Source organism: Nycticebus coucang, chromosome 17 (assembly GCF_027406575.1).
Source record: "Nycticebus coucang isolate mNycCou1 chromosome 17, mNycCou1.pri, whole genome shotgun sequence".
Taxonomy (NCBI): domain Eukaryota; kingdom Metazoa; phylum Chordata; class Mammalia; order Primates; family Lorisidae; genus Nycticebus; species Nycticebus coucang.
In genome coordinates, this window is record NC_069796.1 from 36,721,129 (window position 1) to 36,736,683 (window position 15,555).

The following is a 15,555-nucleotide window of genomic DNA, read 5'->3' on the forward strand; positions in this document are numbered from 1 at the left end:
AATGACAACTACAATCAAAAATAGCCGGGCATTTTGGCAGGCGCCTATAGTCCCAGTTACTTGGAAGGCTGAGGCAAGAGAATTGCTTAAGCCCAAGAGTTCGAGGTTGCTGTGAACTGTGATGCCACGACACTCTACCCAGGGCGACAGCTTGAGATTCTGTCTCAAAAAAAAAAAAGAAACCAAACAATTGCCGGGCATTGTGGCGGACACCTGTAGTGCCAGCTATTTGGGAGACTGAGGCAAGAGGAAGACCTGAACCCAAGAGTTTGAGGTTGTTGTGAGCTACAATGCCACGGCACTCTACTGGAGGTGACAAAGTGAGATTCTGTCTCAAAAAATAAAAATACTAAAATTATGAATAATTATAAAAATTATTAAATATTAAGATTTGTTAAATCCAGGTAGAAAGTACATGGGCAAACTATATTATTCTCCATACTTCTCAATGGGGTTGAAATATTTCTGAACCTCCAAAAGAAATGTTTAAATTTTATGTCGGGATGATGATATCTCAGAGTGATTTTTATAAAAAGTATATTGTTATATACACTCTCAGAGGGTGAGGAGGACAGATTGCCTGACCTCACGAGTTCAAGACCAGCCTGAGCAAGAACGAGCGCCAGTCTCTAAAAATAGCCAGGTGTTGTGGTGAGCGCCTGTAGTCTCAGCTCCTCAGGAGGCTGAGGCAAGAGGAACGCCTCAGCCCAACAGTTCGAAGTTGCTGTAAGCTAAGATGCCACAGCATTCTACTGAGGGTGACCAAGTGAGACTCTGTCTCAAAAAAAAAAAAAAATTGTTATATAGCTAGCTATCGGAAAAAATAAAATTTGATCCAAACTTCACACCTTATACCAAGAAAAACTCCACATGGATCCAAAATTAAATATATTTTTTTAAAAGTTAAAGAATTATTTTATAATGTTGGACTGGGGAAGGACTTTCTAATGATGTCACAAAATCCAGGAGCCATAGAAGAAAAACATTAGTAAATACACTATATGTAAAAATTCTTAGCGTAGGGGCGGCGCCTGTGGCTCAGTCGGTAAGGCACCGGCCCCAGCCAAACTGCAACCAAAAAATAGCCGGGCGTTGTGGCGGGGCGCCTGTAGTCCCAGCTACTTGGGAGGCTGAGGCAAGAGAATCGCTTAAGCCCAGGAGTTGGAAGTTGCTGTGAGCTGTGTGAGGCCACGGCACTCTACCGAGGACAATAAAGTGAAACTCTGTCTCTACGAAAAAAAAAAAAAGGGAAAAAAAAATTCTTAGTGTAAAAATGCCACCATAGGGCGGCGCCTGTGGCTCAAGGAGTAGGGCGTCGGTCCCATATGCTGGAGGTGGCGGGTTCAAACCTAGCCCCGGCCAAGAAAAAAAAAAAAAAAAAAAATGACACCATAAGCGATACTAATTGGCACACTGGTTAAAAAAAGAAGAAAAAGGGCAGCGCCTGTGGCTCAAGGAGTAGGGCGCTGGTCCCATATGCCGGAGGTGGTAGGTTCAAACCCAGCCCTGGCCAAAAACCACAAAAAAAAAAAAAAAAAAGAAGAAAAAGTATCTTATTGTTCGAACGGCTAATCGCGTATAAAAGCTCCCCCACCCCAAATTAAAGACAAAGGCTAATAACCAGATACAAAAAGGACAGTTTACAGAAAAGAAAATACAAGTGGCTCTTTAGCATACAAGGATTGGTCAACTTCACTCAACTTAAAATAAATGCAAATGAAAAATACAAAATACTGGCTGGCAAGTTGGCTCACATCTGCAATCCTGGGAGGGAAGTTGAGAGGGAGGATCACCTGAGGTCAGGGTTTCAAGACCAGCCTGAGGGGCAGCCAGGTGTGGGTGGTGCACACCTGTAGTTCCAGTTACTTGGGATGCTAAGGCAGGAGGATCACTTGAGCCTTGGAGTTTGAGGATGCTATGAGCTAGGCCAAAGCCATGGCACTCTAGCCTAGCAACAGAGCAAGACTGCCTCAAAAAAACAAAACAACTTGTCACCTTTGATAATATTGTTGAAGATCAAAAACATCTAACAACACATTCTATAAGACAAGGCACAGAAAAACAGGCACTCTCATATGTTATCAATGGGAATATAAATAAAACAATCTCTAAATAGGAAAATTTTAAATATTTATCAAATTTTATTTTATTTTTTTGAGACAGTCTCACTTGATCACCCTTGGTAGAATGCCATGACCATCTTAGCTCACAGCACCCTCCAAAACTCTTGGGATCAAGTGATTCTCCTGCCTCAGCCTCCCATGTATCTGGGACTACCAGGTGCCTGCCACAGCACCCGGTTACTTTTTTTTCCTTTTCTTTTTTCGAGACAGTGTCTCACTTTGTCACACTCGGTAGAGTGCCATGGCATCACAGCTCACAGCAACCTCAAGCTCTTGGGCTTAGGCTCAGCCTCCCGAGTAGCTGGGACTACAGGCACCCACCACAGTGCCCGGCTATTTTTTTGTTGTTGTTGCAGTTTGGCAGGGGCTGGGTTTGAACCCGCCACCCTTGGTATATGGGTCCCGTGCATTACTCACTGAGCCACAGGCGCCGCCCATCACCTGGTTACTTTCGAGCCAGGGTCTCACTCTGGCTCAGGCTGGTCTCAAACCCAGGAGCTCAGGCAATCAAACTGCTTCAGCCTCCCAAGTGCTGGAATTATAGGCATGAACCACCTCGCCCAGCCTATCAAATTTTTTTTTTTTTTTTTTTTTTGAGACAAAGTCTCACGCTGTCACCCTGGGTAGAGAGCCGTGGCGTCACAGCTTGTGCACAGCAAACTCAAACTTCTGGGCTTTAGCGATTCTCTTGCCTCAGCCTTCCAAGTAGCTGGGACCACAGGCGCCCACCACGATGCCTAGCCATTTTTTGGTTGTAGTTGTCATTGTTGTTTGGCAGTCCCAGTCCCAGGCTGGATTCGAACCCACCAGCTCTGGTGTATGTGGCTGGCGCCCTAGCCACTTCAGCTATAGGTACAGAGTCACAGCCTATCAAATTTTATAAACTCATAAACTCTGACCTGGCAATTTTACTTTCGGTTAATCTCACAGATACACAATCATCCCTTCCTATATGAAGACTAATTCAGGCTGGGTGTGGTGGCTCATGCCTGTAATCCTAGCACTTTGGCAGGCCCAGGCGGGTGGATAGCTCAAGCTCATGAATTCAAGACCAGCTTGAGCAAAAGCAAGAACTCAGCTCTACTTAAAAAAAAAAAAAGAAAGAAAAAGAAAAATTGAGGCAAGAGGATTGCTTGAGCCCAAGAGTTGGAGCTTGCTGTAAGGCACTCTACCCAGCGCGACAGCTTGAGACTCCTATCTCAAAAGAAAAAAAAAAAAAAAGACAACGACTAATTCAAGGACTCCTCATGTACACCAAGGTAGTCTGGCAGTCTGCCCTGCAAAACCTGTGTACTTAGGAAAAGCCTGCCCTCCATATAAACAGGTTTTGCATCCTGGAAATACTGTATTTTGATGTATAAAATGGATCCACACAGTTCAAACTCATGTTGTTCAAGGGTCAAATGCAATTTATGTATAACCATACAAGGTTATATTTGTATTAGTAAATGTCCATCAGAAAGGTACTAGTTAAATAAATTATAATGAATTCATAAAACAGAATACAGGTACCATGTAGCTGTTTTTAAAAAAAGGGTATAGGGAATGAGCCAGATCTTCAAATACAGATATACAATGATCTCTAAGATATAGTAGGAAGTTAAAAGAAAAAGCAGCAGGAGTAGCAAGGTAAAGAACACTAAGTCCAGTATATGACCATTTGTGTGAAAAAATGGGGAGACCAGGTGTGTTGGCGCACACTTGTAATCCCCGCACTTCAAGAAGCCTATTAAGCTACATCCTGGTCCCTCAATATTGCACACTGTACTGATGTCATCAAACATGCAGGATATTAACCCCTTTTGGGAGTTTGCTACCTAGGTAGTTTTCTAACTTTCCTCCCGTAATCCTAAAAAGGGTGTAGAAAGGTTTGCATTCTATCATATCATTTTTTTTTTATTTACTTTGTTTTTCTTGAGACAGGGTTTCACTCTGTCACCCGGGCCAGAGTACAGTAGCGTCATCATAGTTCACTGCAAACTCAAACTCCTGAGCCTAAGCAATCCTCCTGCCTCAGCCTCCCAAAGTGCTGGGACTACAGATGTGTACCACCATGCCTGTAAAGACAGAGTTTCACTCTTACTCAGGCTGGTCTTAAACTCCTGGCCTCAAGTAACCCTCCTGCCTCAGTCTCCCAAAGTGTTAGGATTACAGGCATGAGTCACTGTGCCTAAAAACTATCTATTTTTTAAATGATAAAGCTTTTGAAATCTGTAATACTTAAAGCAACGAAGGAAGTTATTGAGCTCTTTTGAACAGTTCATATTTGCTTTTAGCTAGAATATCAAATCAGGCTAACATTGATTTATCAAAGACTGACATGAAGCTATGACTAGCAGGTACATACACCTTTAATAAATGAGAAAAAAAAAGAAAAACTATTTTAACAAGAAAATTTTGTGATGCACAGTATTTATGAGGTTTTCTAAACATCATTATGCACATAACATAGATCTAGCAATTTCACTTCTAAGCAATAAATCCTACAAAAATATTGACACAAAGATCAGAAAACTATAAACCTAAATGTCAATCCTAGGTAAATTTAAAACAAATTATGGAAGATCCAATCAGAATACCACTCAGTCTTTTAAAGTCTTCTGGTGTAGAAAGAGACCCATGAGGGGCGGCGCCTGTGGCTCAGTCAGTAAGGCGCCGGCCCCATATGCCGAGGGTGGCGGGTTCAAACCCAGCCCCGGCCAAACTGCAACCAAAAAATAGCCGGGCGTTGTGGCGGGCGCCTGTAGTCCCAGCTACTCGGGAGGCTGAGGCAAGAGAATCGCTTAAGCCCAGGAGTTGGAGGTTGCTGTGAGCTGTGTGAGGCCACGGCACTCTACCGAGGGCCATAAAGTAAAACTCTGTCTCTACAAAAAAAAAAAAAAAAAAAAAAAAAAAAAAAAAAAAAAAGAAAGAGACCCATGAAATTATTCTAAAAATTTTTTTCTATTAATAGAATCATGGAAGGAAAGATATTGTTTCAAATTTTTTTAAAAGTTGAAAACTAGGGCAGCGCCTGTGGCTCAGTGAGTAGGGCACTGGCCCCATATACCAAGGGTGGGCGGGTTCAAACCCGCCCCCAGCCAAATTGCAACAAAAAAAAATAGCCATTGTGGCGAGCGCCTTTAGTCCCGCTACTTGGGAGGCTTAGGCAAGAGAATCGCCTAAGCCCACAAACTGGAGGTTGCTGTGAGCTGTAACACCACAGTACTCTACCAAGGGCAACAAAGTGAGACTCTGTCTTTATTTTATATATATATACATATATATAAATATATATATGTATTTTCTTTTTCTTTTTAGAGACAGAGTCTCACTCTGTCACCCTCAGTAGAGTGCCATGGCCTCACAGCTCAAAGCAACCTCCAGCTCAAGGGCCCAGGTGATTCTCTTGCCTCAGCCTCCCCAGCAGGTGGGACTACAGGCACCCGCCACAACGCCCGGCTATCTTTTGTTGCAGTTTGACCAGGGCCAGGTTTGAACCTGCCACCCTCGGTACCTGGGGCTGGTGCCCTACTCACTGAGCCACAGGTGCCGCCTGAGACTCTTGTCTTTAAAAAACAAAAGTTGAAAACTATGTATATATAATGTTCCTGTTCTTTTTTAAGCTTAGAATTAGGCATAAAAAAATGTCTACAAGGACACATGCCAAAGTATAAAGAGAGACTTCTCTACTAGGATTAGGAACCTCAGGATGCTAATGAGAACTTTCACTTCATATGACTTGGGCCCTTTATTTGCAATCATTACCCTTTAAAAAAAATGATAGATTAAACTGTATGAATTTATTGTGTACAATATAATGTTTTCAAGTACAAATAATCATTGTTTAATCTAGCTAATTATTATATACATTACTTCACGCTTATCATTTTTGTGTTCAGTGTAAGTATTTTTCAAGAATATGATATACTGCTCGGTGCGCTGCCTGTAATCCCAGCACTTGGGAGGCCAAGGAAGGTGGATTGTCTGAGTTCACAGGTTCAAGACCAACCTGAGCCAGAGACCATCTCTAAAAAATAGCCGGGCACTGTGGTGGGCACCTGTAGTCCTAGCTATGTGGGAGGCTGAGGCAAGAAAATCACTTGAACCCAAGTGTTTGAGGTTGCTGTAGTCTAAGATGCCACAGCACTCTACCAAGGGGAATAAAATGGCTGGATGCACAGGCTCAGGCCTGTAATCCTAGCACTCTGGGAGGCCAAGGCAGATGGACTGCCTGAGCTCAGAAGTTTGAGACCAGCCTGAGCAAGAGCAAGATCCCATCTCTACTAAAAATAAAAAACACTAGGCAGGTGTGGTGGCGGGCACCTGTCCTACCAGCCTCTCCAGAGGCTGAGGCAAGAGAATCACTTAAGCTCAACAGTTTGAGGTTGCTGAGACTTAGGACGCCTGGGCACTCTACCCAGAGCATAGAGTGAGACTGTCTTAAAAACTAAATAAATAGGCTCGGCGCCTGTGGCTCAAGCAGCTAAGGCGCCAGCCACATACACCAGAGCTGGCAGGTTCGAATCCAGCCAAGGCCTGCCAAACAGCAATGACAACTACAACCAAAAAATAGCCAGGCATTGTGGCGGGTGCCTGTAGTCCCAGCTACTTGGGAGGCTGAGGCAAGAAAATCGCTTAAGCCCAGGAGTTGGAGGTTGCTATGAGCTGTGACACCAGGGCATTCTACCCAGGGTGACAGCTTGAGGCTCTATCTCAAAAATAAATAAATAAATAAATAAAAACTTACGTACAGGCGGCACCCGTAGCTCAGTGGGTAGGGCGCCGGCCACATACACCAAGGCTGGTGGGTTTGAACCTGTCCCGGGCCAGCTAAAGAAACAATGACAATTGCAACAACAACAAAATAGCCGGGTGTTGTAGTGGGCACCTATAGTCCCAGCTACCTGGGAGGCTGAGGCAAGGGAATCACTTAAGCTAAAGAGTTTGAGGTTACTGTGAGCTATGACACCATAGCACTCTACCCAGGGGGACAGCTTGAGACTCTGTCTCCCCCCCCTCCCAAAAAAGAAACATACATACAGACTTGCAGTTTACTACGCATCAATTCTACCACAAAAAAAGCTGTTAAAAGGGAATGAAAAAAAGGAAAAAAGAAAAAAAAAGAGGGAATGGTTGTGCATACAGTTTGTCTTCTGGTTATCTTATAGCCTACAGTGGCTGCCTGAACTTCTGCTATGATGCCCTTATTCCATCAATAAGTAGAAGGAAGGTTACACCTGTTCCCTTTTAACAGGAAGGTGGAGCAGAAAAGATAAGAACCTGACTCCCTATTGTCACTATGAAGCTGCTTTTAACACCTGTGGTCTGCTCACCTCTAGAATTCATTTACATATGAGAGAAATAAATGAAATTTCTGACTCATTTCTTTGTTGCTGTTGCTTTTTCTGTTGTGTTTTTGTTTCTACAGTGGCCATGTATTACTTTAAAAATTAGATTTAAAAAACAAAAAATAAATGCTAGAATGTAGGACAACCAATAGAGTATCAAATTCTATAACCAAATATTGTATGAAAGTTAAATTCAAAATGGAGAACGCAAAAAAGGGAGGGGCAAGGGACTGACACAGAGGAAGCCATCTAAAACGAGTTTGTTTTCGAGAAAGAATCTCACTTTGTTGCCCTCAGTACAGTGCCGTGGCCTCACAGCTCAAAGCAACCTCAAACTCTTGGGCTTAAGCGATTCTCTTGCCTCAGCCTCCCAAGTAGCTGGGACTATACGCAACCACCATAAAGCCCAGCTATTTTATTATTTTTTGGTTGCAGTTGTCATTGTTTTAGCTGGCCTGGGCCAGATTCAAACCCACCAGCCTTGGTGTATGTGGCTGGCGCCATACCCAAGGAGCTATAGGCACTGCCCTGGCTCAAACCTGCCAGCCTTGGTGCATGTGGCTGATACTGTAACCACTGTGCTACAGGCCGCAACCCAAAATGATAGTTTTGAACTGTGCCCAATACCACAGAGCAAATGCATGTTACTAGACTGTATGGACTGTCTGGGCAAAGCAGACAGACCCAACCCAGGATTCCCTTGTTAGATATCTAGGTGCCAAAAAAGCAGAAGTTCCAATAGGGAAATGATACTTTGCTGGGGCACTTAGAGATCCCCCCAAAATATATTTCTGGTCCCAAAGAAATTTTTTTTTTGAGACAGAGTCTCACTTTGTCACCCCTGGTAGAGTGCTGTGAAGTCATAGCTCACAGCAACCTCAGACTCTTGGGCTCAAGCAATCCTCTTGTTTCAGCCTCCCAAGTAGATGGGACTACAGGTGCCTGCCACAACGCCTGGTTATTTTTAGAGACAAAGTCTCACTCTAGCTCAGTGGGTAGGGTAGTGTTCTGATCTCAGAACATGAAAGCTCAGGTAATCTGCTCACCTCAGTCTCCCAGAGTGCTGGAATTATAGGCGTGAGCCACTGTGCCGGGTGTTGTCCCAATTTTTGATGGAATTTAGAATGAAAAAAAGGGGCAGAGATGAAAGTCTGGTTGTCTCTCATTTTGCGGGGGGAGTGGGAAAGAAATACATATGTCATAACTAAACTGCATGTAACCAGCCTTAATACTGACTAGAGTTCAGATTGGCTTCTTATGGTTAAATCAGTATGACTGCATTTTGTACTAGCAGTAATACTAATTGTTCAGCAAGTGTCATTTTTTCCTTTCCAGTGATTTCAATAAAATTGATGCTCATTTGGATTAAGTTTTAAAAATATTTCCTAGAAACTCACAAGTTTTTTGTTTTTTGAGACAGTCTCACTCTGTTGCCCAGGCTAAACTGCTGTGGTATCAGCCTAGCTTACTATAGCCTTGAACTTCTGGGCTCAAGCAATTCTCCTGACCTAGCCTCGCAAGTAGTTGGGACTATAGGCACCCACCACAAGGCCTGGCTCATTTTTCTATTTTTAGTAGAGACAGGGTCTTGCTTTTGCTCAGCCTGGCTTCAAACTTTTTTTTTTTTTTTTGAGACAGAGTCTCACTATGTTGCCCTTGAGAGTGCCGTGCTGTCACAGCTCACAGCAAGCTCAAACTCTTGGGCTTAAGCAATTCTCTTGCCTCAGCTTCCCAAGTAGGTAGGACTACAGGTGTCCACAACACCCAGCTATTTTTTGTTGCAGTTGTCATTGTTGTTTAGCTGGCCTGGGCCAGGTTCCAAGCCGCCACCCTGGGTGCATGTGGCTGGTGTCTTAACCACTGCCCTATGGGTGCCATGCCTGGTCTCAAACTCTTGACCTCAAACCATCCTTCCACCTCAGCCTGCCAGAGTGCTAGGATTACAAACAGGCATGAGCCACAGCACCCAGCTACAAATTAAGTTTTCTTTTTGTGGGGGACACAGAGTGTCACTGTGTCACCCCTTGGTAGAGGGTTGTGGCATGATATTACCAAATTCTGTTACCAAATATTGTATGAAATATTTGGTAACAATATTTCATATTGCTGTCGCAGCAACCTCAAACTCTTGTGCTCAAGCTAGTCTCTTGCCTCAGCCTCCCAAGTAGCTGGGACTAAAGGAACCTGCCACAACACCCAGATATTTTTTTTTTTCTTTTGTAGAGACAGGGTCTCACTTTATGGCCCTTGGTAGAGTGCCGTGGCCTCACACAGCTCACAGCAACCTCCAACTCCTGGGCTTAAGTGATTCTCTTGCTTCAGCCTCCCAAGTAGCTGGGACTACAGGCGCCCGCCACAGCGCCCGGCTATTCTTTGGTTGCAGTTTGGCCGGGGCCGGGTTTGAACCCGTCACCCTCGGTATATGGGGCCGGCGCCTTACCGACTGAGCCACAGGAGCCGCCCAACACCCAGCTATTTTTAAAGGCGAGGTTTTGCTCTGGCTCAGGCTGGTCTCGAACCTTATGAGCTCAGGCAATCCACCCACCTTAGCCTCTCAGAGTGCTAGGATTATAGGCGTGATCTATCACGCCCAGCCTTAGAAATTAAGTTTTATTTTATTTTATTATATTTTTTAAGAGACAGAGTCTCACTTTGTCACCCACAGTAGAGTGTCGTGTGTCACAGCTCACAGCAACCTTCAGCTCTTGGGCTTAGGCGATTCTCTTGCCTCAGCCTCCCAAGTAGCTGGGACTACAGGTGCCCGCCACAATGCCCAGCTATTTTTTGTTGCAATTTTGGCTAGGCTAGGTTTGAACCCACCACCCTCTGTATATGGGGCCGGCGCCCTGCTCACTGAGCCACAGGTGCTGCCCTACAAGTTAAGTTTTAAAAAGTGTTTTCTTCTACCTATTAAACATTTGGGTTGGGAAGCTGAGGCAGGAGGACTGCCTGAGCCCAGGAGTCTGAGATTGTTGTGAGCTAGGCTAAGGCCACAGCACTCTGGTCTGGATGACAGAGCAAGACCCTATCTCAAAAAACAAAACAAAATGTAACTTGTTAGCTCACAAGTAGGTAAAACCAAACAAGCGAAAACACCCCCTAGACTCAGTGCCCATAGTTCGGCAGTTAGGGCGCTGGCCACATGCACTGGGGATGGTGGGTTTGAATCCTGCTGAGCCTACTAAACAAACAAACGAACACCAACAAAAACAATAGCCTTGGCCCAGGGCCTGTAGCTTAGTGGTTAGAGCACTGGCCACATATCTCAGGGCTGGTGGGTTCGAACCCACCAGGGCTGCTAAAGAATGGTAATTGCAATAACAAAAAAAAAAAAATAGCTGGGCGTTGTGGTAGATGCCTGTAGACCCAGCTACTTGAGAGAATGAGGCTAGAGAATGGCTTAAGCCCAAGAGTTTTAGGTTGCTCTGAGCTGTGACCCCACAGCACTCTACTGAGGGCAACACAGACTCTGTCTCAAAAAAAAAAAAAAAAAAAAACACCCCTAAACCACTGGGGAAACATTCTTCATTATCTTACCTAACCGAGAAAGACTAAGCACAAGATTGACTCTGTACTCATTAGTTAAAGCAACTCAGCCTGAGCGAAGGCAAAGGCTAAAGCTGATCCATTGAATTAGGAGTAGGGCGCCGGTCCCATATGCCAGAGGCGGCGGGTTCAAACCCAGCCCCGGCCAAAAAAAAAAAGACAGGAAGGTTACTTTTTTCTTAGTCTTTATTGCCAATCTATTTAAAACTTACTGTTATTAAAATATCACCTTATAATTAACTGAAGACATTTCAGAGAGACATATATAATTTCAAGTAAAGAATTTTAGGGCGGCGCCTGTGGCTCAAGGAGTAGGGCGCCGGTCCCATATGCCGGAGGTGGCGGGTTCAAACCCAGCCCCGGCCAAAAAAAAAGAATTTTAGTATTTCTCCAATTTTTAAAAATTATTCTAGGGCGGTGCCTGTGGCTCAGTGAGCAGGGTGCCAGCCCCATACACCGAGGGTGGCGGGTTCAAACCCGTCCCCGGCCAAACTGCAACAAAAAAATAGCCGGGCGTTGTGGCAGGCACCTGTAGTCCCAGCTACTCGGGAGGCTGAGGCAGGAGAATCGCCTAAGCCCAGGAGTTGGAGGTTACTGTGAGCTATGTGACGCCACGGCACTCTACCAAGGGCAATAAAGTGAAACTCTGTCTCTACAAAAAAAAAAAAAAAAAAAAAATTATTCTAAAAAAAATTGTTTATTAAATTTTTTTTTTTTTTTTGGAGATAGTCTTGCTCTACGGCCCAGGCTAGAGTACAGTGGCATCATTATAGCTCGCTGCAACCTCAAACTCCTGGGCTAAGCTATTCTCAGCCTCCTGAATAACTAGAGCTACAGGAACACATCATTATGCATGAACCATTTTTCTTAGTTTTTACAGAGATATTGCACAGCTTAGTCTCAACTTCTTGACCTCAAGTAATCCTCCTGCCTTAGCCTCCCAGTGCTGATATTAGATATTATAAGATGAACTACTGTGCCCTGCCACATTTTTTATGAGAGATCTGTTTTTGTTGTTTTTCTTTGTAGAAAACAGTCTCACAGTTGCCTGCAGACGGACATCAGCCTAGCCCAGCAACCTCAAACTCCTGGGCCATCTTCCTGCCTCTAGAATATACAAATCTAAAGACAGAAAATAGGTATGTGACACATTCTTCTTAGTAAAGTATCTCAAGAATGGAAAAAAATATATCCAATGCACTCAATACTATTATGAAACCAATATATAAACATATACACTCTTACAAGTGATAAAACAGAAATATAGTCCAACAAGTGGGAAGGGGTAAGGAATGAGAGGGGAGGAGAAGGGGTCAAGAGGGAGAGGGTAACTGGTGGGAGCTCACCTAATATACACAACACAGGGGTATATTTCAAAATAACTAAATTTTAAATGTCTTACAACAAAAAATAAGTGAGGTGATAGCTGTGTTAATCAGTTTGATTTAAACATTCCACATTGTCTATCAAATCATCACATTACATTATACCCCATAAACATATAGTTATGATTTTAAACTGATAAGAACAGATACTACACTTAATTTTAATTAAAAATAAGAAAAAAAAATTTTTTTTTGAGACAAGAGTCTTCCTTTGTCGCCCCCAGTACAATACCGTGGCATCATAGCTCACAGCAATCTCAGATTCCTGGGCTTCAAATGATTCTCTTGCCTCAGCCTCCTGAGCAGCTGGGATTATAGGTGCTGGCCACAACACCTGGCTATTTTTTTTTTTTTTTTGAGACAGAGTCTTACTATGTCGACCTGGGTAGAGTACTGTGGCATCACAGCTCACAGCAACCTCAAACTCTTGGGCTTAAGCGATTCTCTTGCCTCGGCCTCCCAAGTAGCTGGGACTATAGGTGCCTGCCACAGCACCCAGCTATTTTTTGTTGCAGTTGTCATTGTTGTTTAGCTGGCCTGGGCCAGGTTCGAACCCACCACCTCGGTGTATGTGGCTAGCGCCTTAACCACTGCGCGACAGTTGGTGAGCCATGCCTGGCTATTTTTAGAGGTGGGGGTCTCACTCTAGCTCCGGCTGGTCTTGAACTTGTAAGCTTAGACTATCTGCCCACTTCCGCCTCCCTAAGTGCTGGGATTTCAGGTGTGAGTCACCGCACCTGGTTTTCTAATATAAAAAATTTTAAGTCTCCCCCCCAAAAAATGTAAAGCCAAGAAAACAAAATAGAGTAGGTTAGTGGTTACTTGAGGATAAGGGAAGGACATAGAGTGACAGTTAACAAGTAAAGCATTTCTTTCAGAGAAAACAACAATGTTCTGGTGATGCTTACACAACTCTTCAACTATACCAAAAACATGGGACTATACACTTTAAGTGGGTTAATTTTATGGTATGTGAATTATATCTCAATAAAGCTGCTAAAAAAAAGAATGCTGAGGGGCATCAATAGCTCAGTGTTTAGGGCACCGGTCACATGCTCTAGGGCTAATGGGTTTCAACAGGCCAGGGCCTGCTAAACAACCAAAAAAAGGTGGTGCTCATAGCTCAGTGGATAGGGCCACATATACCAAGGCTAGCAGGTTCAAACCCAGCCAGGGCCAGCTAAAATCAACAATGACAACTGCAACAAAAAAATAGCTGGGTGTTATGGCAGGTGCTTGTAGTCCCAGCTACTTGGGAGGCTGAGGCAAGAGAATCGCTTAAGCCCAAGAATTTGAGAGTTTGAGGCTGCTGTTAGCTGTGATGCCAGACCACTCTACAGAGGGCAACATAATGAGACTCTGTCTCAAAAAATAAATAAAAATAAAAAAATAGCCAGGCATTGTGGCCAGCGCCTGTAGTCCTCCCAGCTACTAGGGAGGCTGCAGCAAGAGAATCACTCAAGGGTGACAAAGTGAGACTCTGTCTCAATTTAAAAAAAAGTGCAATTTAAAGTTAAATATAATTAACTATAGGAATACACCAAATAAAAAATACCCCCGAATTTCTAAGACCTAACATTCTGGATACCTTACCAGTTTTGATCCCCACTCCTCATGACAGAAGATGCTAAGCACAGCTTCTCTCTGATGGACCATGGTTCTGTGGGGCCAGTGCTCAGCAGCTTGTGTTCTGAAAGGAAAGAAGGCTTAGAAACACGGCTAATACAGTAGTTCCAAGCCCCGGAAGGAGGACTAAAAGCCTAATGCAAAATATCCCAACTTGTCGACAGAGTGAGCTACTAGCGCCAAATGTTTATTTTCACCACTCGAGTGAAATATCACCACCGGATGTAGTATCTATTTGTTGCGTGCGAATTATAGCAGAACATTTTTTCTTCAAATACCATGGGTTCAAGCTCCGTTCCATTAAAAAAAACGGGGAACATGGGATTAAACAGTGCAATCTAAAGCCTCAGTTTTAAGAATTCGGCACGTTCATTCTAAACTGAACGCGAGGGCTTATTTCCCAAGATTCCGAGGTAGCAGCCCCTCCTACTGTCCCGCCTCCTCTTAGCATAAACTTGTTTACTTCTCTCAGCTCCTCCCCATCAACTACTTTTAGAGGCCTAAAAGACCTCTTCTTTCCATGACACAGAAAAATGGCTGAAACGCAGCAAACGCAATTTCCTCAGTGGCAAAAAGCTTATCGTCAAAACAACTCCCGCTGTTCACAAATGCTGGTCGGAAAATGAATGGCTCTTTGAAATGCTGACCACTCCGTGGCTCACAGATCTCTTCGACTGCACCCGAAAATTTCTAAAGTACCTTTACGCTTACCCCGCCGAGCTCCTACCATAAAAGGATTCACTGAGCTGCTTATCTCAATCCTACGCTTCCTCCCCAAAATACAAGACCCTAGGTTTCTCGGCCTCCAAACAACGGCCTCCAGGACGCCGTCGAGTTCAGGTCTCTGAAAACCGAGGCTGTCAGGCAAACCACTCGTCCCACTCCCCGAGCGTGTAACAGAAATGCGGCGCCTCGCCTAGGCTCTACAAAGGATTTCCACCTGGGCGGCGCCTGTGGCTCAGTCTGTAAGGCGCCGGCCCCATACACCGAGGGTGGCGGGTTCAAACCCGGCCCCGGCCAAACTGCAACCAAAAAACAGCCGGACGTTGTGGCGGGCACCTGTAGTCCCAGCTGCTTGGGAGGCTGAGGCAAGAGAATCGCGTAAGCCCAGGAGTTGGAGGTTGCTGTGAGCTGTGTGAGGCCACGGCACTCTACCGAGGGCCATAAAGTGAGACTCTGTCTCTACAAAAAAAAAAAAAAAAAAAAAGGATTTCCACCGATAAACGGCGCAGATACTCACTGCCAGTTCCTGTCGCCATCTTGGCCCCGAAGTCTCCCACCTCAGAGGAGTAACAGTCCACTAAGGCCGAAACCGGGGAACTCTGGGAAATAGAGTACTGGCGTTGATTCGCAGTGACTCTTGGGAAACGTAGTTTCCCCCAATCCACGACGAAGCAAGCGGCCTAAACCAGTTGTCTCGTCCGCTTTTCGAAACGAGTATTACTAAAAGAGGACAGAGGATGGCAACTAAAACCTCCGGACCTCCTTTAGGCTTCTTAAGAGAGAAATGTCTGGGGTTCAAGGAAAAGGGTTAAGTGGAACGAA

At 44.4% G+C, this 15,555-nt stretch overlaps 1 protein-coding gene across 8 annotated transcripts in view; it reads right to left on the bottom strand.

Annotated features, from left to right (window-relative positions):
• Nucleotides 1-15,370, bottom strand: part of BRD8 (bromodomain containing 8) — a 34,506-nt gene extending 19,136 nt beyond the window's left edge. For 2 of the 8 annotated variants that reach the window (XM_053566242.1, XM_053566237.1), the window contains exons 1-2: nt 15,251-15,370; nt 13,978-14,074 (exon numbers count right to left, since the gene is read on the bottom strand). In XM_053566242.1, the coding sequence (XP_053422217.1) occupies nt 13,978-14,074; nt 15,251-15,269 (116 nt within the window). In that variant the 5' untranslated portion in view covers nt 15,270-15,370. The remainder of the gene's footprint in view (nt 1-13,977; nt 14,075-15,250) is intronic. The other 6 variants (XM_053566239.1, XM_053566236.1, XM_053566244.1 and 3 more) reach the window with 5 other exon arrangements.
• Nucleotides 15,371-15,555: the final 185 nt, after the last annotated feature.